General features: G+C 45.0%; 1 protein-coding gene across 2 annotated transcripts in view; it reads left to right on the top strand.

The window, feature by feature from the left end:
• The window catches only part of LOC147465184 (uncharacterized), a 67,353-nt gene that overhangs the window by 23,018 nt on the left and 22,413 nt on the right, over window positions 1–21,922 (top strand). The window contains exons 2-3 of one of the 2 annotated variants that reach the window (XM_086511263.1): window positions 2,391–2,497; window positions 2,716–2,785. In XM_086511263.1, the coding sequence (XP_086367389.1) occupies window positions 2,391–2,497; window positions 2,716–2,785 (177 nt within the window). Of the gene's footprint in view, window positions 1–2,378; window positions 2,498–2,715; window positions 2,786–21,922 lie in introns of both variants that reach the window. The other variant, XM_086511254.1, reaches the window with a different exon arrangement.

Below are 21,922 nucleotides of genomic sequence, written 5' to 3'. Positions count from 1 at the left end.
AGATTGCCTGGGTATGTCATTTTAGTGCATCAAGACACCAGTCGAAGATCAGTGAGATCAGTGCGGTCTGGGTGTGATGGCTAATTTTACTACACCGGAATATCAAGAGTTTTGATCTGGGCAAAAGGAGAAGCCAACTACCTTGATCAAAAGAGCCGAAAGGGAGAAGCCAACTCCTTAACAAAAAAAAGAGCAAACAGATTGTCCCTCAGAATAACCCTTGAAAATTTTTGAGCTAACTTGAATTGTTTTGCAGATACGATTACATCGCGGTACGATTACGTTCTTTCAAGAAGGGGGGATGTCACAAATTGTTGACGTGTCAAACCATTAAAGAACGGAACCACTGTGCAGATCCCGACTGAGGGGCCTAAACCCTAAGTGAAGTGGTAGAAGCAGCAAAAGATGAAGCAGGACCATCACACACACACACACACACACAAAAGATACGCAGCCAGCTGATGACGTGGCAGACTTGTACGGACAACCCGAATTTTGCGTTGGCTTGTTGACTTGGCAGACTGTACGGAATCCCGCGTTTCAAGTTGATCGATGACGTGGCAGACTATACGGATTTCCGTGATTCGCGTTGATTGGTGCTGGCATGGCACTGTACGGATTTTCGTAATTTGCGCTGGCAGCTTTTGGGCATCTGCTTTTGGACCAGATGCTTTTGAGTTTGAAGGCTTTTCATGGAAATTGCTTTTAATGGCCAAGGGCCTTTAAATATGAGGGAGGCTAGGGCTCATTCTTTGGCATGATTCTAGACGAAGGTGCAGAGGATGGAGTACTGGCTTGTACTCAGTAGTTGAAATATAAAGAAATACCAAAAGGGGTTCCAAGGTTTGGGGCCATTACTCTCTGGGGTGGAATTCCGCCACGATGTGTCGCGTTTGCTCTCTCTCTTTCAGTTTCAGTTGTTATTGAAGTGCTAAAAGTCTGTTCAACTTGTTCTTTTCTATTGGCACGTGGTGCCCGTTTTGTGACAGCACATGTGGTATTGCTTGTTGGCATTTGGGTTGTAGTCACTGGTCATGATTCGACATGTCAAAGATGAACTTTAGAGCCCGAGTCCTTGAGGCACTGTTTGTGGGTTTGTCCATATGCACAGCCAATGTGGATGGCAGTTTGTTATTTGTTGATTAGAGTGGGCATTAATGATGGGTTCGTGATGTGGGAGGCTGTTGCATGGCTTTTGCAATTTCCGGAGTCACACACCTTTTTTTAGGGCTTGCCAATAGATTAAGTCTTCACGCTTACTTCCTTAGGATATAGACTGGGCACACTACAAACGATCCTAGATGCATGTCATTGATTGGACTTCTACCAGCGGGGGATAGATTTCACTAGGATATGCAGCATGGGGCTTTGGACCATGTAGAAATCTCGATGTGCTCATAGTACTCCCCTGTATTCACCATTTGGTCCGGGCTGTTGCATACTCTTTGTAGTGAGTGGGATACTTCACCCAGTCCTCCAGGGCAGTGGAGCAGGGTAGATGCGCCTTTCTTCACACATAGGCGAAATTGTCAGTTCTTTTCAGTCGGGATCATGTCCACATCACATGGCATAATGCACCTCCTCAATGCTTCATTTTACACCCATCGTACAGACCACCTTGACGTTTACATAGTGTGCACATTGTTACATGGCTTTTGTACTTCCTCTGGGTGATAAGCCATTGAGCATCTCTAGAGGTCTCTTTTGTACACAAATTACAGCCCCTTTTCTCGAAAAGCGAGAGAGAGAGAAATGAAAATGAAATGAAATGAAATGTTATATTAACGTCTTCAAAAGGCCAAAGTGACCTATGAGACCATAAAGTTACAATGTGGTGGATCTGATACAAAGTCAGAGTCAAGGTAACAAGATGACAAAAATGAAATGACAAATGTCACAATAAAATACTATGGAATCCTAAACTACTAGGTGTGAACTAAGCAGCTAGCTGGGATAGCTAGATCACGAGAGATCTAGCATCAGTCGCTGGCGGATCTCATTAATCTCCTCCATGGTCAGTAGTCTGACCGGGCGTCGTGCATGTCGAGCCAAAGTGATCCGAATCCTCTGATGCAGCCTCCGCCGATGCTGTGTAGTCCTCCGTAGTCATGGGCATCTGGATCTCCCCAGCTCAGTCGCTCGGTCGATCAGTGTGCCTCTGGTGTGAGACGACGAGCTGTGCTGTGGTAGTAACTCCTCCGAGTGTCCAGTGGCAGCTCTAAAGAAATCTGTGATCTGTCTCTGAGATTGGCTAGAGAGAGAGAGAGAGAGAGAGAGAGAGAGAGAGAGAGAGAGAGAGAGAGAGGGGGGGGGGGGGGGGGGGGGGGGGGGGGGGGGGGGGGTATGTGTCACCTCCATTGATGCAATGATATTTTCAGCTACATTTCCAGCAAGAGTTCAGCTTAGATTGAAGGGTTCTTCTCTCAAGTTCTCATGCTATCCATCAGCCAGTTTGAAAGGAGCTCTTAAGCGTGGAGGACTTGTAACCCACAAAAAGGTTGGTGCCATTCTACTGCTTATCTTTGCTTGTCACCTCTTAGGTAGTCACACATACTAGTCTTTGTTTTAAGAATGAATTAGTGCAAATTGTTTATGATATTAATTTAAAAGGTTCGCAAACTTTTTTCCAAGTGATATAATACTGGAATATGTAAGTGAATTATTTATAACGTGATGCTTAGTTAATAATTTAAATAGATGCCCTTTTTGTTGCAGATTTTGTTGAAGAATGAGGGGAGTATTCCTACTGCTTTCAGCTCTATCACCAAACAAAACAGTTGTACAAGTAAGGAAACCCAGGCATATTCTTGAATTATGAATAGCTTGTGCTCTGCTTGACAATTCATGCAATTGATGTGGAGTGTCGTTAGATAACCCACAACAATCTATCCACACAACATTATGTCATGTACCTTATATTTTGAATTGTTGCAATTGCCAGGTATTCATTATGCACTGTCTGCATTTTATCAAATTTCGTGCATTCATCCGTTGAATCCTATTTTGTTTGGACTTTTTCAAACCAAAACTTTTCTTGAAAAGGTACATCAACGTACTTTTTTTTTATGCTTATCTATGGTCCTAAGCATATGTTTTTCTAATACTATCCGAGCTCTTTGTTACATCCCTTGACATCAAGATGGCTCTTTGTAACATTGCCCACCAAGAGCGAACCAACCCTTGGTCGTTAGGTGATGAAGGCTTGAAAAAGGTCCAAAAAATAGATCCCTAGCTCACAAACACAAGACTTGAACGGTGTGCGTGTCGAAAGTGTCAGTGTCAGTGTCATGTGACACATCCAACCCCATGTGTCCGTGGACAAGCTGCAGCATGATCAGGGTTCAGTCAGTCTAGTTAAGTCTAGATTAGCAGTGATCTTGCACTTTTGTGAGTCTATTCGTAGACCGTGCATGCCCAGTCACTGAGTGTAGATGCATATCCTCTGGTTGCACACAGCATGATCATCAGTATTCCCTTCAGAATCCATCAGATTCAGTTAGGGGAATTTTCTAGTGCATTTAGCCTATTTTCCCTATTTTTGGTATTTTCACTTATTATTTTTAAGTGACTTTCCAACAAAATTAGGTAGGGCAATTTTGCTAAGTTAATATATAAGCAAACCCAAGTTAGCACTAAATGGCAGAAGAGGCAGGAAGAGCACCGTTCAACAGGCACCTTCTCAGCAGGACCCCAAAGGCTTCTAGCGTTTTTGCTCCACAGCATCTTGGCTAGCGTTTTTGGACAAGACACCGGAGATCAGCCAGTGTTTTGCATTGGCAGAGCCACGGCGACAAGACCACAGCAGATCAGCCTAGCGTTTTTGCATTTGCAGAATCCCGGCGATAGAAACTCCATTTTCAGCCCTAGCGTTTTTGCATCTGCCAGCAACCTCAGCGTTTTGTAAATCTATCGTGACAGAATCAGCCCTAGGATCAGCGTTTTCAGTTTTCAGCAATCAGACATCGGAGATCAAGTCCCGAACCTCGTAGATCTCACCTTCCCGTAGCAGTTCCTCGCCGCACGGTCAGTTTCCGCAAGGTTTACAGTTTCAGCCCGGAAAATGCAGATTTCAGCATCTGCATTTTCAGCGCGTCGTCGTCGCGCCGTCGTTATCGACATCATCACCGACATAGAGTCAGATTTCAGCAGATATAAAAACGCAGCAGATTCAGCCTAAGCGGTTGCAGATACACCCCCATTTTCAGCCTTAGAAAACGCAGCCAAAACAGTCATTTTCATCCATCCAACAGTCCCGAATTTCAGCAGATAGAAGACCACAAATTTCAGCCATCAAGTCGCTGTCGTCATCACCGTCGTCGTCATCGGCATAGTCCAAGTTGCATCAGTCCATTGCATACGCATTGTACCACTTTGTGTAGTCAAAAAGTAGAAAACTCTCGTCGACGAGAGTGGGGCCTTTGGAGGAGGGTTTTACAACGTCTCTGGTGTCGTATCTCTCTTCTCTCTCTATCTCTCAGTCTCATACACTTGCACGCACATTGTCCATTCACTTTGTTCGCGATCATAACATTTTCCACTAAGAACGGAAGGATCTCCCTTCCATAAGAAAAAAGGAACCTTGAGCACAGTTCGGAGCACTCATCTTGAGCAAAGCGCAAACTTTCATTCCGCTGCACCTAACAGTCAGCGGAAGATGGATGGAAACAATTGATAACTGTCATCTGTAACGGGCAGCTGGTTCACCTTTCGGAATCTTTGTGATCAGCCTTTCAAAAAAAAGAAAGAACAGCTAATACAATACGAGTAGATAAACACGTGTCTGATCACTAGTGTCGGGAGAGGTTGTCTAGGTGGAGGGGAGAGAGGAAATATTAGATCTTATATGGGGCTGTGACGGATAACCATGAGGGAAAAATGTGCGCAGGATCTGCACCACCGTGGCTGGTCTATCTTTGCACATGAAAGGAAACCACCTCAATGGAATAGATTGGAACCTACACGAGAAGGAGAGAGTCGTTAAGGGAAGCCGGTAGGCTACTGGACCAAAAATGCAAAGATGGAGAGTACTTCCAATGAGTGTTATAATGTTGATGAGAGAAAAAAACGCTAAGGAGAAAGAGACAAAGAGGGGGTTACGACCCAAAACAATCTATGACAAATAGGTGTGCCGTTACCCAATATATAGTGGTGCTTGATGGCTGCTAACTCCCCTTAAATGGCTCACAACCCTTCAAATAAGGAAGAATTATACGGAGAGTCATGGACCAAATCTGGGAGCCCTTTGCAAACCGTATGAGATATAGTCTTGAGCAGAACCAAGATGGCAAGTAACACATCAAGCCAGCGGTACAAGCCGGGCATGATCCATATGAGAGAAACCACCTCAGGTAGGTGGGTAAGCCAGAGGAATGTGTGTTCCTTTCCAGAGGTAGCGGATATGATCCTGGCATGCAAGGCCTTCCAAATGATCTGATGCAAAATCAGCAATGAATCTCTTCTCCGTAGACACTACACAAGCACTTCATCTGCGAACAACATACATCAAGTTCATCCTAATTGGATTGGCAAAAAATCTAGTTGTCAAACCTCTCTCAAACTTGTGAGACAAGCGCAGAAACAAGCCGTAACTTGAACTTCATGACCTGATTAAAATGGGATCTCTGTTACTATGTCAAAGAGCCACAAACTCCAAGACAGATCTTGGCTGAAAAAATTATCGACAAGGGAACTTTTGTGACAAAATCAAAGAAGATCTCCACCAGCCCCTCTACACGGTCGCAAAAACGCAAATGAGAGGATGTCTCTAGATGAGAACACAGCCACAAGCAGCTTAGCCCTACTACTGGCTGGAAATAAGCCCTCCAATCAGCCTAGCGTCTGGTTTAAGATGAGATCCAACACATACTGAAGTACTGTATCAACACCAGGGCTTTGATACATGTCAAAAGTGGAAGCAGAAGATGGATGTAAACCACTACCACTAGCGGCACCGGTGCAATTACGCCTCTTCTCTGCATTGCGCAGCTGGTACAGCTCCTGGAAACAGTATGAGCAGTTGGGCACATGAGCTCCTCTTCAAATTTAGTCTCTAGCCTTGAGAGGTAGTCTAAGTGGAGAGAGAGAGAGAGAGAGAGAGAGAGAGAGAGAGAGAGAGAGAGAGTCTCCCCCCCCTCCCTCCCCCCCTCTCAGTGGGCTGTTGCACCAAAAAGGCAAAGAGGGGCAAGTGTTGGCAACGGGCTGCAATGGTGCAGATGAGAGAGAGCAGGTGTTATGTCCCGTTTACAAGAGAGGAGATCTAGCTTAGACGCTATCGGGATAGGCGTCAAGTGTCGAAGACACACCGAACATCGTTGTGGAGCACTCCCCCAAGACAGACAGTCCGGTATGAAGCTACTCAACGAGTACCTCGTCACTTCCTCCGCAAATAACCTGAAAAGGCCCAGGCCATAAGTTTAGAGGATCGTTACAACCAAACGCTCCCCAGACTGCAACGTGCGTCGCTTGGAGGTTCAAGCATGCAACCAAACGCTCCTCAGATCATAGCCTGCGTAGTTCGGAGGTTTTCCAACATACAACAAAATGCTCCCCAAACATCCCGTCTTCGTCATTCGGAGGTTTTTTAGCATACAACGAAACGCTCCCCAGACATCCTGCCTGCGTTGTTGCGAGGTTCAGACAATACCAAAATAGCATTTGTCACTACTTTACCCGGGAGTAAATCACCAAGCATTGAAACCAGTAATAAAACCTGAATTAAAACAATTTAAATCCACACCAAGACAAGTTTAAAACAGATACTGTTCATTTCAAACAAATTCCAAACAGGATCGCCAAACAATTTCTCAAACAAAATTAAGAAAACTGCTAATTCAAATTGAGAAAGCATTATTGACGTCAGTCAAGCTCAAAAGTCGATAGGGCTTCCGTTATGAAACCTGCACCAAAATTGGGGTTAGATTTCTTCCATAAATTTGTAGCTGACCGCAACATGGTCCATAAGCTCTTGAATAGTCGAAACAGGTCTTAACAGACAGTGTACTTGTGGCAGTGATGGTAGCCCCAAGATATAGCAATCATATTGGACTTTCAAGGTTATTGGTTCAAGAAGAGACACCTGATAAAAGATGTCCCAAAACTACAAGTTGTAATCTGCTAGGGTTTCTGTGGCAAACATTTCAGGATACCCCACTTTGCCAGAATCTGCACTCTGAAGGAAGATGCCAAAAAGCATGTAACTTCAGCCAAAAATTTTCTTGAAAGCTTGCCAAGTCCTTGGAGTGTGCGGCTTGGTAGCTATAGACATCCACCACTGCATGACATTGCCTCTGAGGCTCGAAAAATCTTTGATCCTTCTCTTGCAAGTGATCTTTATGGCTTATGCCCTGTAAATCAGAGCAATGAAGACGGGAGCGCGTCCGGTGCGCGATGGAGTAAGGGTGGAAATGGCTGATAAGTCCGAAGTCGAGACACGAAGGTTCTTTAACAAAATTCCCAGCACGAAGATTCTTGCTTTGTCTGCTCTTTGGTAGGACCGTTGTGCTTTCAGAAAGCACATGCTTGAAGCTTTGATACCACTGTCACGAGAACAGGCACCAAGTGCCAACGGAAAAGAATAGATTGAACAATTTTAAGCACTTCAAATAACAATTGAACTGAAAGAGATAAAGAGTGCACGACACACGAGACAGGGATTGGCGGAGTTCCACCCCGAGAGAGCGATGGTACCAAACCTTGGCGCCCCTTTTGGTATTTCTTTATATTGCTTCAACTCGATACAAGCCGGAACTCCATGCTCTGCACCTTCACCTGGAAGCGTGCCAGAGAATGAGTCCATGGCACATATTTAAAGGCCCTTGGCCTATGAAAAGCAGTTACATGAAAAGATTCAAGCTCAAAAGCTGGCTCTCAAAAGTTGCCCAACATAAATGACAAAAATCCATACACTTGCCACATCAGCATGCTGCAGCGCGAATTGCAGAAATCCATACAATTTGCCACGTCAGTAGCCAGCGTGAATTCCGGGTTGTCCGTACAACTGTCATGTCATGAGTTTTTACGCTATCTTCTATGTGTGTGTGTGAGTCCAGCTTTATTTATTGTCTTTTGTGTCACTTGGGCCCCATTGGACGGGGTATCGTAAGTTAGAAAGTGGGACTCCTCTTTAGAAATAGGCCGCCTTTGCAAGACTTTGCAATGCCGAATAGTTCTTAAACTAAGAACAACCGTATCACTTTACCTTTCACTTTTCTTTCCATGTGAGCCAGTATTTGTTCTGAAACAAGAATTCCTCAGTCTCTTCCACTCAGGTTGCTCCTCAGGCTCCCTATCCACTGGCACCTCACTTGGATCTTGGGAATTCTTTGATCTACGAACTGATTCCCTTTCCTTTCTTTCTTTGTGCCCTGGGAATTGTGGGTAGCTTTGCTAGCCTCCCTTGTCCATTGGCACGTCAGTCTCAATCATCGAAACCCTGAGACGCGCTATCATCTGATCCCCTTTCTTCTCCGGAATCTTTTGATGAACTTGCATCTGGTTCCTTTAATTCGTCAGAACCCTCGGATGTGGTACCATTTGATTCTCTTACTGCTCTAGAATCTTGTGATCAGCTGTCATGGTTCCCCTGATTCATTCTCTTTACTGGTAGACTCTTGCCATGTTGAAGTGGATACTATCCTGTCCGTAGGATAAGTCAATGAGCCGGCATGCATTCCAAATCCTTGCTTAGCATGTCCCATAAGTCTCTCAATAGAGTCAGACTTCTGGTTTAGACAATACTCCCCAATCTCTTTTGGCAATCCACAACAAAACCACACAATCTGGTCTTTGAAAGTAATCTTCCGAAACGAAAACACTGGCACATAAGTATCCCAAAACCTTTGTAGTTTGAAGATAGAGGTGGTTTGCATATCCCTGCCAAGGTGGACAAGTACGGCAAGGCCTTGAAGTGTATGTGATGATGCTAAGACTGAAGTGCTCGATTTATGGTACATGTCGATCTTTTCAGATTGTCAATCGGAGTCTAAACGACCAAGATGTGAGCAATTAAAGTTTTCTCGAGGGTCGGTTCTGGGATGGCTTGCATGATGTGGAAATCCAGATTCTCTTTGTAATCAGCTAGCTCGAGCGTCAAATCTGGAACCATCTCATTCCATGCATCCGTATCCTCGCCACGAGCCATCTTCACGCAATACTCATGGTCATTGTCCCACATCTGTAGGCGTAGATTCTGCACCAATTTTGCATCCAGAAGAAAATTGTGTGAGCTTCCATTATCAAGGAGTACGGTCACGTCGTGACCATTGTTCTCGGGGAAACGGAGAAGATTGTGCTTATCAAACACTTTGGTGCTAAAAGTACAATTAGTGCATGAATTGTGCGCTAAGTGATGGATTTCAACTTGAATACATCAGAGTTATCTGAGATCTTGTGAATTTGAATCGAAGGACGACCTTGCGGTTTCTTTGGCTTCTTCTTGGGGCAATTGTCACAAGTCGGGCACCACATGCCAATAGAAAAGAACAGACTGAACAGACTTTTAGCACTTCAATAACAACTGAAGTGAAAGAGAGAGACGACATGCTACACGGAGTGGGGGAAATCCACCCCATAGAGTATTGGCCCCAAACCTTGGTGCCCCTTTTGGTATTTCTTTATATTGCATCAACATAGTACAAGCCGGTACTCCAGACTCTGCACCTTCTACAGGAAGCATGCCAGAGAATGAGCCCATGGCCTCATATTTAAAGGCCCTAGGCCCCAAAAGCAGTTTACAGTGAAAAGCCTTCAAACTCAAAAGCATCTGGTCCAAAAGCAATGCCCAAAAGGTACCAGCATAAATCACGGAAATCCGTACAACTGCCACGTCAGCAGTCAGCGCAAATCGCGGAAATCCGTATAGTCTTGACACGTGACACATCATCATGTCAGCGCAATTCACAGGATTCCCTACAGTCTGCCATGTCAGCAAGGCAGCGTGAAATCCGGGTTAATCTTCTGCTGCTTCTGCCTCTTCACTTAGGGTTTAGGCCCCTCAGCCATGATTTGCAAGTTGGCTCCATTCTTCAAGGCTTGACACGTCAGCAGTTTGTGACAACAATCTTTGATTTGCTGGCTGTCACAAAGTGATGACGTGGCATGACCATTTGGCTGAGAAATGGCCAAGTTAAGGAGAGAAACGGAGCAGACTAGCGTGAAGAACTTATGAGGCACGGACCGTGGGGCCCAGAACCCTAAAAAATAGAAGCTTGAACCCTGAAAGGGATTTTCGTAAAATGCGCTGACGTGCTGACGTGGCAGATCATACGTATGTTGACATGGCAGAGCCGTACGGAGTTTTCATGAATTGCGCTACAAGGCCACGTGGCAGGCTGTACGGATTTCTGCAAATTACAATGGCTGCTTTTGGAAATCTCCAACGCTAGCTTATGAGGACCAGAGCTTTTGGGTGAAAATGCTTTTGAACTGATTGCTTTTGGGACTCTGCTTTTGGGCCTCCCTTGTACTGTTGGGGCCTCACTTTGTAGAGCATCTGGACAGAGAGTCTGAGAGGAGAGGTCTCTCTGGAGTTGTATTTTGCAATGATAAATGATAAAGAAATACCGAAAGGGGCGCTAGACTTTGGGGCCAATACCTCTGGGCACGGAACTACGTCGGGCCGCGTCGATTCTCTCTCTCTCTCTCTCTCTCTCTCTCTCTCTCTCTCTCTCTTTATTAAAGTTCAATGATTTTGAAGTTTCTGTTTGTGTGTTGCTATTGATTTCTCGCTTGGAGTGTCTAAGCTTGTTACAGTGGCCCGTTTGGCCACACTCGAAGCAAGCCCCCTTCTTTACTACATCAACAACCGCACCATTCCTAGATTTCTTCTTCGTCTCCTGAGAGGGTCTCGATAGGGATTTGGACCTTTGCTGGAATCAAGGTCGCTTCCTCAAAGTGCCCTCGTCGGATTGGTGGTCTGAACTTCTTTTCTTCTCATAGTTCGCTCCATTTATTAAATGGAACGTCTTAGCTTTTGCCACAAGATCCTTGATGTTAGTCGGGGCTTTGTCTTTGATTAAGGCCTAACGGTAATCCTCATGTAATCCCAACAGTACATGTGCACAGCATACGTGGAATCCACCTTGCAGAAGGTGAGTGCTTCCTTGAAAGTTGTCGTGTATTTAAGAGTCTTCATCGAAAGACTTCGTAATTTTGCGTCAGTGTAAGGTGCAGCGGAAGTGAATGTTGAACTTTGCTCAAGATGAGTGCTTCGAACTGTGCTCAAGGGTTCCTTTTACTTACGGAAGGGAGAGCCTTCCATTCCTTTAGTGAGAGAGTGCAAACGATCACAAACAAAGTGAATGACACTGTGAATGAAGGTATTGAGACTGAGAGATAGAGAGAGAAGAATACGACACTAGAATGTTGTAAAACCCTCCTCCAAGGGCCCCACTCTCTATGGCGAGAGAGGTCTATGCTATTGATTACACAAATCTGGTACAATGGTCTAGATGCAATGGACTTGCCGACTACAATGATGACGGCAATGAGAGGGGCTGAAAACTGAAAACGCTAGGGGCTGAAATCTGCAAATCTGCTAATTGCTTAATTTTGACTATGTCGGCGAGGACGGCGATGGCGACGACGCGACGACGATGTGCTGAAAACGCAGATGCTGAAATCTGCGAACAGCGGGTTGAAACTGAAAACGTTGGCTGATCTGACTGTGTGGCGAGGATCTGCTGTAGAAAGGTGAGATCTGCAAGGTTAGGGGCTGTATTTGCGGAGTCTAAGTGCTGAAAACTGAAAACACTGATGCTAGGGCTGATTCTATCGCCGGGAATCTGCAAAATGCTGATGATGATCTACAATTGCAAAAACGCTAGGCTGAACTTTGTGATATGTTAACGCCAGGGCTGATTTGCTATTGCTGAAAACGCTAGGCTGGTCTTGATGGCTGAAAACGCTAGGGATTCTGCCGGTCTTGCTGAGGGGACACTCCAAGTCAAGAATCAACCACGACAGCACCAAATAACCACTTCAAAAAAGTTCACAGTTCACAATAGATTTGCACTGGCCCGGCGGAGTTCCGTGCCTAGAGATATTGGCCCCAAAGACTGGCGCCCCTTTCGGTATTTCTTTTGTATTAATCAATTCAAAGTACAAGAGTGGTTGGGTCTCACTCTCAGACTCTGTGTCCAGATGCTCTGCAGAGTGGGAGTCCAATCCACATATTTAATGTTTACAAGGGATGCCAAAAGCAGAGCCCCAAAAGCTTAAAAATAAAGCAATGGTTCTTTTTCTGTCTCAAGCTCTCTGGAGCTTATAAAAAATAAAGCAAAGTTCCTCTCTCTCTCTCTCTCTCTCTCTCTCTCTCTCTCTCTCTCTCTCTCTCTCTCTCTCTCTCTCTCTCTCTATAATTGCATAGAGCAAAAAGCTGGCCATGCAATTTCTTGAAATCTCCTTATTTGGCGCCGCAAAAAGCGGGATTCTGCCATGTCATCATGCCTGCGCAAATTTCGGGATTCTGCCATGCTGCCATTAGGGTTAGGGTTAGGGTTTTTGCCAGGTTTTAGGGTTAGGGTTAGGGTTTTTGGCAGATTTTAGGGTTTGCAGGTTTTAGGGTTAGGGTTTCCAGAATTAGGGTTTTTAGCAGCAGTTAGGGTTTCGGCTCTCGGGCAGACACGTCATCACTTTGTGACATACCCCCCTCTTGATAGCATTGTAATCGCCCTCGATTACGCCGGCAAAACAGACAGAGGCCATAAACCGTCTTAGCAGACACTGGCTGTTAGTACCTATGTACTAGGAACACACATCTAGCACATGTACTAATCGACAGTCACATCACATGACATCACTAGACATCACATGACATTCAACATTCATTCGGATCTTAGACCATGATTTATCGGCAATGTAGCTAGCAATCGCATCTAGATTCAATCGGGACCTCATCGATGTCCGATTGACTAACCCCTATTGCAACCATGTCTATTCGAGATCAATTAGACCAAAATGCTGCAGTCATTTCATCTATCAGTTCTTGCACTTAAAAACAACTCAAGAACAAATCAATATCATATTCAGGGATTCCATTTCATAAAGTCATACAGCAGAATACTGCCAGCTTTCAGTATCCCTCAAGCTCAAAGAGACATCAGTGACTCTAGTATCAAAATCAAGGCATCTGTTGACAAAGGAGCGGAGTAACTCCCCTCTTGTGCATCCCACTGCACCAGATCTCCGGCCAAGCTGAATTTTGGGTTCCATTTGGAGTAGACTATGCTAAACCAAAAGCCTCGAGGTAAAGTTTCACAATCTGAGGAGTATCTGCTAGGTCCTCCTCCTCCATCCACTTCGCATTCAATGCAGGATAGTTCTTGAACTTAACCAAGAACCGCCTTTGGACTTTACCTTTATTCTTCGTATCCTTATGTGCCAAAATCTGTTCAGGAACAAGGATCTCCTCGTTTTCTTCCACTTCGGGTTGCTCATCATGCTTCCCATCATCAGGCACATCCCCTTTGAAAGGTTTCAAGAGACTCACATGAAATGCATTGTGAATCCTCCAAGTATCAAGCAGTTTCAGTCGGAAGGCAGGCTCCCCATCATCAGGCACATCCCCTTTGAAAGGTTTCAAGAGACTCACATAAAATGGATTGTGAATACTCCAAGTATCAGGCAGTTTTAGTCGGAAGGAGACATCATTTATCTTTTCAGAGATCTGGAAAGGTCCGTAGTATCGCATACTAAGCTTTGGAAAAAGCCTCTCCTTTCCCTTTTTCTTTCTCAGGCGTGCCTTCTCAAAACGTAAGAGCACCCAATCATCCTCCTTCAATTTCAAGTCGCGACGATGGCGATCCGTTGCCTTTTTCTGTCATTCTTGCAGCACGTTTCACTCATGAATGAGCACGAATGTATGCGGATTTTCATGAAAAGCTGAAAAGTATACATTCAAGGAAGTCACATTCCATGTCTCTTCCTTGGCATGACACATTTGTAGAAAGAGCACATGAAAGTATGAACGCCAAGCATCGCCATTTCCGTTGTAAAATTGCCACAGTTGATTGCTTTAGATCATAAGAGAAAGATTCGATCTCATTGTTTGCGTGTGTGTGGTGAACGGTTTGGCACTCCGTCTCTTTGATCATCTACATTGCATGCACAGTCTTTGAGAAAGACCAGATTTTTTCCACTCACTTTACATGGAATAGGTATGTTCATGTTTTTGTATTGGAAGTGGTTTCAGGAATTTTCAGCCATGGAGATTCTTGAAGAAGAAAGAAGCATGACTCTCGACGAAGTTGAAGCATCGAAGGAGCCACAAGAGACTTTGTGTCGCTTTCGGTGCAGCCTAAAGAAGAAGGCATTGCAGACCTTTATGAAGTTCAAGTATCGCGCGACCACACATTAGAGTGGGCCGACGGAGAGTCCCTTCCAGGATTCCGGATGCTATTGGCGATCTTCCTCGATGCCATACAGTTCGGTATCAGTACCTCACTTTGAAAAGGAGGGGATGTCATGTGACACATCCAACCCTATGTGTCCGTGGACAAGCTACAACACGACAAGGGTTCAGTCAGTCCAGTCAGTTTAGATTTAGATGGTACTGGTACTTTTGTGAGTCTATTCGTAGACCGTGCATGCCCAGTCACTTGGTGTAGATGTATATCCTCTAGTTGCACACAGCATGATCATAAGCATTCCCATCAGAATCCTTCAAGGGAAATTTTCAGTGCATTTAGCCTATTTTACCTATTTTTGACATTTTTACTTATTATTTTTAAGTGACTTTTGTTGAAAAGTAGGTAGGGCAAATTGAGTAAGTTTGTATATAAGCAAACCTAGGCTAGCAATAATTGGCAGAAGAGGCAGCGGGAGCACCAGTGCTCAACAGAAACTTCTCAGCAAGACCTTGGTGGCAATTTTCTCCTCCAAGCCAAAGACCCCCTTCCGTAGCGTTTTTGCATCAGATACTCATCGCCATCCACAGCCTCAGCCTAGCGTTTTCAGCAAGAAGATCATCGCCAGCAAAAGCTTCAGCAAACCTAGCGTTTCGAGATTAACCATGGCGATTTTCAGCAATGAAGAACTGTAGATTCAGCCCTAAAGTAGATGCAGATTTTCAGCCCTAAAGACCAGCAAAATCAGTGTTTTCGACAACAGCAGATTTCAGCCCATAGCGTTTTTGGGACAGCAGATAGAAGATTGCAGATTTCAGCCCTTAGGTCGGTCTCGCCATCACCGTCGTCATCGCCGACACAGCCTAGACTTGCATTAGTCACATGCATTCAGTTTGTACCAGTTTGTGCAATCATAAGTAGGCCACTCTCGTGGATGAGAGTGGGGCCTTCGGAGGAGGGTTTTACCACGTCTCTGGTGTCGTATCTCTCTTCTCTGTCTGTCTCTCACTCTCATACACTTTCACGCACAGTGTCCATTCACTTTGTTTGCATCCATTGCACTCTCTCATTAAGAATGGAAGGCTCTCCCTTCCATAAGAACAAAAGGAACCTTGAGCACAGTTCGGAGTACTCATCTTGAGCAAAGTTCAAACATTCATTCCGCTGCACCTTACATGGATGAAGGCCAATACTTTGTCGATAGCACCAAAGGTGCCATCATAGGTGAGAAAAGATATACTCTTTTCTCCCTCTTTGAATTTCTTGAGCTTTTTGGGACCTTCGCCATGCAGGGTAAGATTTGCGATGTCCTCCCCTCTTGTATTCTCTAGGGGAATAGCGATAGCTTTTGTCAGAAGAAAAGGAAGATGAAGAATAAGGGGAATTAAAATGACGTAAGCAAGCAAAGTACAAAATAACACAAAATAAGTAGGTTGATAGATGGGATAATTATTTGTACAATGCTTCTTTATTTATAGATGGAGTAATGTATGTAAGTAGTGGAGGTGGCTAATGCTAATGCATCCACACAGGTAGCTATGTTTAATGTGCATGAGGAGCTTTAGGACAAGTGTCTGCTCCATGTGGCACGTTTCCCACTAAATCGTGTGTGAGTAACACCTTTAAACCTACTTCCATCCTACGCCTATGTGAACAACCCCTTATGGTGCTAGTCTCACATTTTAGTGGAAAATGCCTACACCTAGTATGCCACATGGAGCAGACACTTGTCCTAAAGCTCCTCATGCACATTACACCTAGCTACCTATGTGGATGCATTAGCATCTTCCACCACCACCACTGCTTGCATGTATTACTCCATCTATAAATAGAGAAGCATTGTACAAATAATGATCTTATCAATCTACGAATTTTGTATTATCTTGCACTTGAATTGTTTACGTCATTTTTAATTAGCGCATTAACTTAAATATGAATGCAACTAATTACTACCCGTCATAACCAAGCCTTACAAGTGGTATTAGAGCGCAATGTAAGGTTTACTTATCTATTATTAGCTTTCTTTTGATTAATAAAAACATTTTTTTTTGTTGTAAATATCTTTCTTGTCTTCTTTTTTAGGTATCTCATTGTACGCATGATAAGTGGCATAGAAAAGTGAGATTTACAGCAAAGTGTCTTGGTTTTGTCTTTTTATTTAATAAAGTCTTTTTTCTTTCACGTCCGCTCTGTGTGTGTGTGTGTGTGTGTGTGTGTGTGTGTGTGTGTGTGTGTATCTTCAAGCATTATCCTTGCAATAGAGCTAACCATCGACCCCAACTCATGTGGCTTCCCTTCAAAGGGCCGGCCGGCATCATCCTCAGGCCACTTCGCCAGCAGCGTCCTCCAATTACTTCCCCAGTCTCACCTGCTCAGTGCTCGGACACCATTGTGCGCACACCTGCTCACAAATCTGAAGGCTCAGCTAACACCTGCATTATCTTGATCGCCTCGGATCAAGGCTCTAGCACCGTCGTCCCCAAGTGGTGTTGCGCTACCAAATCTGCTGGCCTCACCAATACGTGCTGCCAACAAACCTCAAGAACTGGATGTTGTCCATTGGCTTGCACAATCAGTGCCTCGGTTCATTGCATACTAGCTGTTGTCGTCTTCACCTACTGGCGACATCCACCTAGGGCTCTCGAGTCTTGCAGATCGTGCTGCCTAATCAACTCAACACATCATCTCCCACAAGTGTTATTGTTCTTGGTGCTATTAGCCACACCGCTTGCACAACCGTCGACAAATCTCATCAAGAACTTGAAGAGGACGCATCTCGCAAGTCGCCAAGCCCAAGGCAGCAAGGCTTGCCTCGACCATTTGTGATTTTCCTTGAAGTAAAAGGTTCTCTACTCCCGGCCGCTCTCTATCTGAGCATCGAGCATTGTTCTCAAGCTACTGCATGCTAGTTGATTGGAGACATTGCGATGCTCTCGAACACGCAAGCCCTCACTGGGTGCGAGACTCGTCATCACTTCCCTCAGGCAGCTCTGCTGGCAATCCCATTTGGCAGCCTATGGCACTACACACGGCTCATCATCACTACTCAACTCTGTGCCTATTGCACTCCTCGCTTGCATGCATTGCTTGTTGCCTGCGAGTTTGACACATGTCAAAAATTCCTTGTTCATAATTTGCAAGTTTAATTGTCCGAGCCATGAGATATAGAAGCCTTCTAAAACCAAACGCCCCAACCTGCATCGTTTAGAGGTGTTGAGAGTAACCACTACTCAGACTTCTTGATACTCCCCACGTAAATAACCACAAGGGTCAGGGCCATTTGTATGTGCAAGCATTCTCAAATAACAATACTCCACCTGGGAGTAAATCACCAATCATTGAAACTAGTATTAAAACCAGAGTCTAAACAATTAAAATCGGCACCAAGACAGGTTTTAAACAGGTTATCCATTTCAAACAAATTTCAAACAGAATCACCAAACAAGTTCTCAAACAAAATTCAAAAAACTGTTAAATCAAACTCAAAAAGCATTCTCGATATCAGTCGAGCTCAAAAAGACGACTGGCTTTCCATCCTCGAACTTGCACAAAAATTAGTGTTAGCTTTCTTTTATAAGGTTGTAACCGACCGCAACATGGTCCATAAGCTTTTAGATAGACAATGTTCTTGTAGCAATGAAGATAGTCCCAAGATATAGCAATCACATTAATCCTCCAAGGTTATCGGTTTGAGAAGAGACCTCTACTAAGAGATGTCAAAAAATTTCAAGTTGTAATCTGTTGGGGTTTTTGTGGCAAGTGTTCAGGATACCCCACTCTGCAAGAAGCTGTACTCTGAAGGAAGATGTCAGAGGGGAGATAACTTCGGGCAAAAATTTTCTTGAAAGCTTGCCAAGTCCTTGGAGTGTGCGGCTTGGTAGCTATAGACTTCCACCACTGCATAGCACTGGTTTTGAGAAAAACGGTGGCTTGAAATGTCAAGGGGAGCCCTTTTCTTCCTTTTTTTCCTCTCTTCCTTTTCGGAGTAACGAGGAGGAGGACTTTGGGTTGACCGTTTCCTCTTAGGAGGAGTTGGCGACCGTCTAGACCGCCGTCTTCGTGGAGCCACATCTTCAGAGGAACTTAGGGATTCATTACTTTCTTGTTCTTTCGATTCTTTCTCTCGTATGGGAGAGAGTCTTCTTTTGGGTCTCATCAAGAGGCCTCCTAAGCTCTCTCTCCTCTTGGATAGAAAGGGAAATCCCATAAGCATGAAGTTGTTAAGTAACTTCGGCTTGCAAAGCAGGGTTGTCCATAGCTTGCTGCAACCTAGTAACAAGATAATTGACAAACATGGGAGCATCATCATTAGCACCTTCATGCGCAAAATCAAAGTTATCAATGTTCATTCTACTCTCTTGGTTATTGTCAGCCATGCTAAACTTATGTATAGATTACTTTGTGCTTTGGTACCCTCAAAAACCTTAGTTGCTACTCTTCTTTACCTTTGAAAATCGGTTCTCAAGGAGCCACACCCGTGGGCTAAACACTGTTGATTGCAAAGACTAGTGGAGAGGGTCTAACATTGCTCAGTTGATTATGGTTCCTGTTGACCTTGCTTGTAGCTCAATAATGGTAAAGCCAAAGGCAAGCCCCAAGAGGCTCCATTATTAAGACTGTAGTTCCCAACGGTGTACCTCGAACTAAGTCCTTCTCAACCAAGATAATAGATCCCTGTCCCACTTACCCTATTGCAATAAACATGCCCAACCTTTCATGGACAACTTAAGGACCTCTCTTCTTAAGCAAGAAAAGGGAAACCAATAGCTCCGATACCAATGTAATGGAAATGGCCTATGAACTTTGAGAATAGCGGAATTAGGAGAATTAAAGAGAGCATTTTTGTGAGAGTACTTTGAGAACATAGAGGATGAACTTAATTGACGGTAGCAACATAATCATAGTACTTAATTAACTTGGCATGAACAATACTTTTGCAAGAGAGAGAGTTTAGAGAACTTGACAATAGTTGAGGATCGGATTTATGTGGAGCCGTGGTCCCCCCTCCAATAGGCATTTGTATTATAGATTCTCCCATCAAGAGAGACTTGGTACAATACAATCTTTGTGTTCCTTGTGACCTAGGTGATGCAATGAAGATGGAAAGCTTCATACATCACGAGCATAACAAGACTTTGTAAAAAACATTATCTATCCCCACCCTCAGTCCCAAGGCCTCAAACACCTTCAAAGGTGGAGAGAGCTAGCGGGGAATGAGGGTAGGGAAGTGGAAGAAGAAACATTCATAGGAGAAAGAAATAGTTCCTCACTTATCATCACTCTTCTTGCTTGCATACATAATAGCATAGTAATGAAGATGGAGAAGATGGCAAGCTTAAGCATTGAAGCATGGCTCTTGGTTGGATTTGTATTCCATAGCCAAGAGTGTTGGTGTAGGCTCTCAACTTCTCTACTAGCTTGGAGAAGGAGATGGAGCTCTTGCACTTTGCACTTCATACAATGAAAGTGTGTGTGTGTGTGAGGGGGGGGGGGGGGAGAGTATACCCCCAAGCTAGCCCTCTTCTTTCTTTGGTCAACCCCCTCTTCTAGCACTATCTTGCACATGATTGGACCTCCTCAAGCTTAGCCAATCAGAGGCTTAGTGCATATCAAGCAACAAGGATAGCCTTGGGACAAGTGTCCCGCTTTCCCCTTGAGAGAGAGAACTTGATAAATGCATAGATAATTAATTAAATTAACTAAATTATCATTGGACCCCTTGGGAGGTTAACCAATAGGCTTTAGGCACACTATGAAGGCAACATGAAGAGGAGGTCGACAAGTGTCCCTGCTGCTTTCTTTTTACCAAGGATGTCTTGTGTGAGGGTGTATGCGCTCTCTCTCTAGCCCCTAAAATAGGGCTCGCCTCCCCTTGTGTAGGGATATGCATTGAATTTTGAGTACCTTACCCCCTCAAGCACCTTAGCACCTTAGTCATTAAGCACCTCAAGCACCTTAGTCAGCAAGCACAATAATCATCTCAAGCTTAGGCTGGGTTCCCACCTCAAGCTCAGCCCTAGCTTGCCGAAGGTCAAAGGACTTTTAACATGAACCTTTAGAGGTCTTTAATGAAGTTAACCCTAAGGTCTTTAAGCTCCATTAGCTAGCCTTGCTCTTTGACAAACCGTCTCTCATTTGGACCCCTTTACCATTGGCCCCATGTTGAGATAGATTTGTAAGCACATTTCTATATTCTAACCCTTATTCCTGTTTATTCTCCCACATTAAATGATCAGTTTAATATAAGAAAATCATTTGGGTTTGTTAGATATTATATATATATATGTTTTTTTTCCGAGAAAGAGATCCTTCTATTAGTTAATGAAAACTGCCCTTAGGGCTACATCCACCTCTGTAAGAGAGGGCTACAACAAGCATGATGGGGAGACTCTCCCAATGAAAAAACAGCATATATACAATGAGGCTAAATCAAGAGATGGGAGGAGGGAAGAGCCACACAGGTGGACAGTAGTGCCATCTGAGCACCCCCTGGACTATGGTGTAGAAAGGCCCAGGGCGCCAGAGTCGAAGGAAAGCCTCGCGGCGCTCCTGCATGCGGTCGGAGCTACCCTGTAGTCCCTCAAGCTGTCCTCTGAGAGTATGGATCAGCTCTAGCCAAAAGTCACGAACAGTCTATGCTAGTGGCAGAGGGCGAGCCTCAAAGATGCGGAAACAGCGGACCCGCCAGATGAACCAAAGTGTCAGGCCACTGATGAGCTCCAATACTCCTCTCTCTCACTGCACCACTCCTGTGGAGTAAGCTCTGTAGCATGCTGGAGTGTAGGTCGCCCCCCCTGCATCACTATCATCCTGTTGGTGGAAGATAGCTCAAACTGAAGTGCCGGGCCGGTGAGTGTGGACCAGGCCGCTGCCCCCCAAGTGTACTGTCGAGCCGTGGAGAGAGCAGGCATCAGCCGAAGAACTCGGAGCCACACCTGCTGGGCCGAGGGACAGTCCCAAAGACAATGACGTTGACTCTCCACCAACTGGTCACAGGCTGCACATGCGGCCGAGAGACCACAATGCACAAGCCAACTCCCTACTGCCGTGGCTCTGTGTGCAACCAACCACTGAAACAAAGTGACGCGCCTCGGCTGTCTGGAGTCCCACAGCCTCTTCCAAAAGTCTGCCAAGAACTCGACTGAGGCCCTCCTCCTGCCAATGACGTGCTGCAGCGGGGCGGGCCTCTCTCTGTGCTGCAAGTATATGACGTCCAAGCCGAACAGTGTACTAAAAGAAGGGGACTCCTGGGCGGTCTGCAGAAGAGGAGGGGTCCCTCCATAGCCACTCACCAGGATCCCACTGTACTCGTGCCAGTGGACAACACTCCCAAGCCCATAGCCTCAAGTGTCCAGTCTCAAGAGCTGCTGGGTCAGGGTCTATGACGCAAGTCCTCCCACAGATGCCCGCAACTCGGATCCTCTGGAAATAACACTCTGCTACCTGCGGGGCCTCTACTGCAACTTGCTGTAATCGTCCCCCACCCTGAAGCTCGAAGAATAGGGCTGGGACAGTCTCTGAGCAGGCCCTGACTGAAATGAGAACCTCTAGTCGTGTGAAGGCTCCCATCCACCGGGGTG

Source organism: Adiantum capillus-veneris, chromosome 1, assembly GCF_014529385.1.
Source record: "Adiantum capillus-veneris isolate H3 chromosome 1, ASM1452938v2, whole genome shotgun sequence".
NCBI classification, from domain to species: Eukaryota; Viridiplantae; Streptophyta; class Polypodiopsida; order Polypodiales; family Pteridaceae; genus Adiantum; species Adiantum capillus-veneris.
Note: the sequence above shows the minus strand (reverse complement) of the source record. Positions and strands in the feature narration are given on the sequence as shown.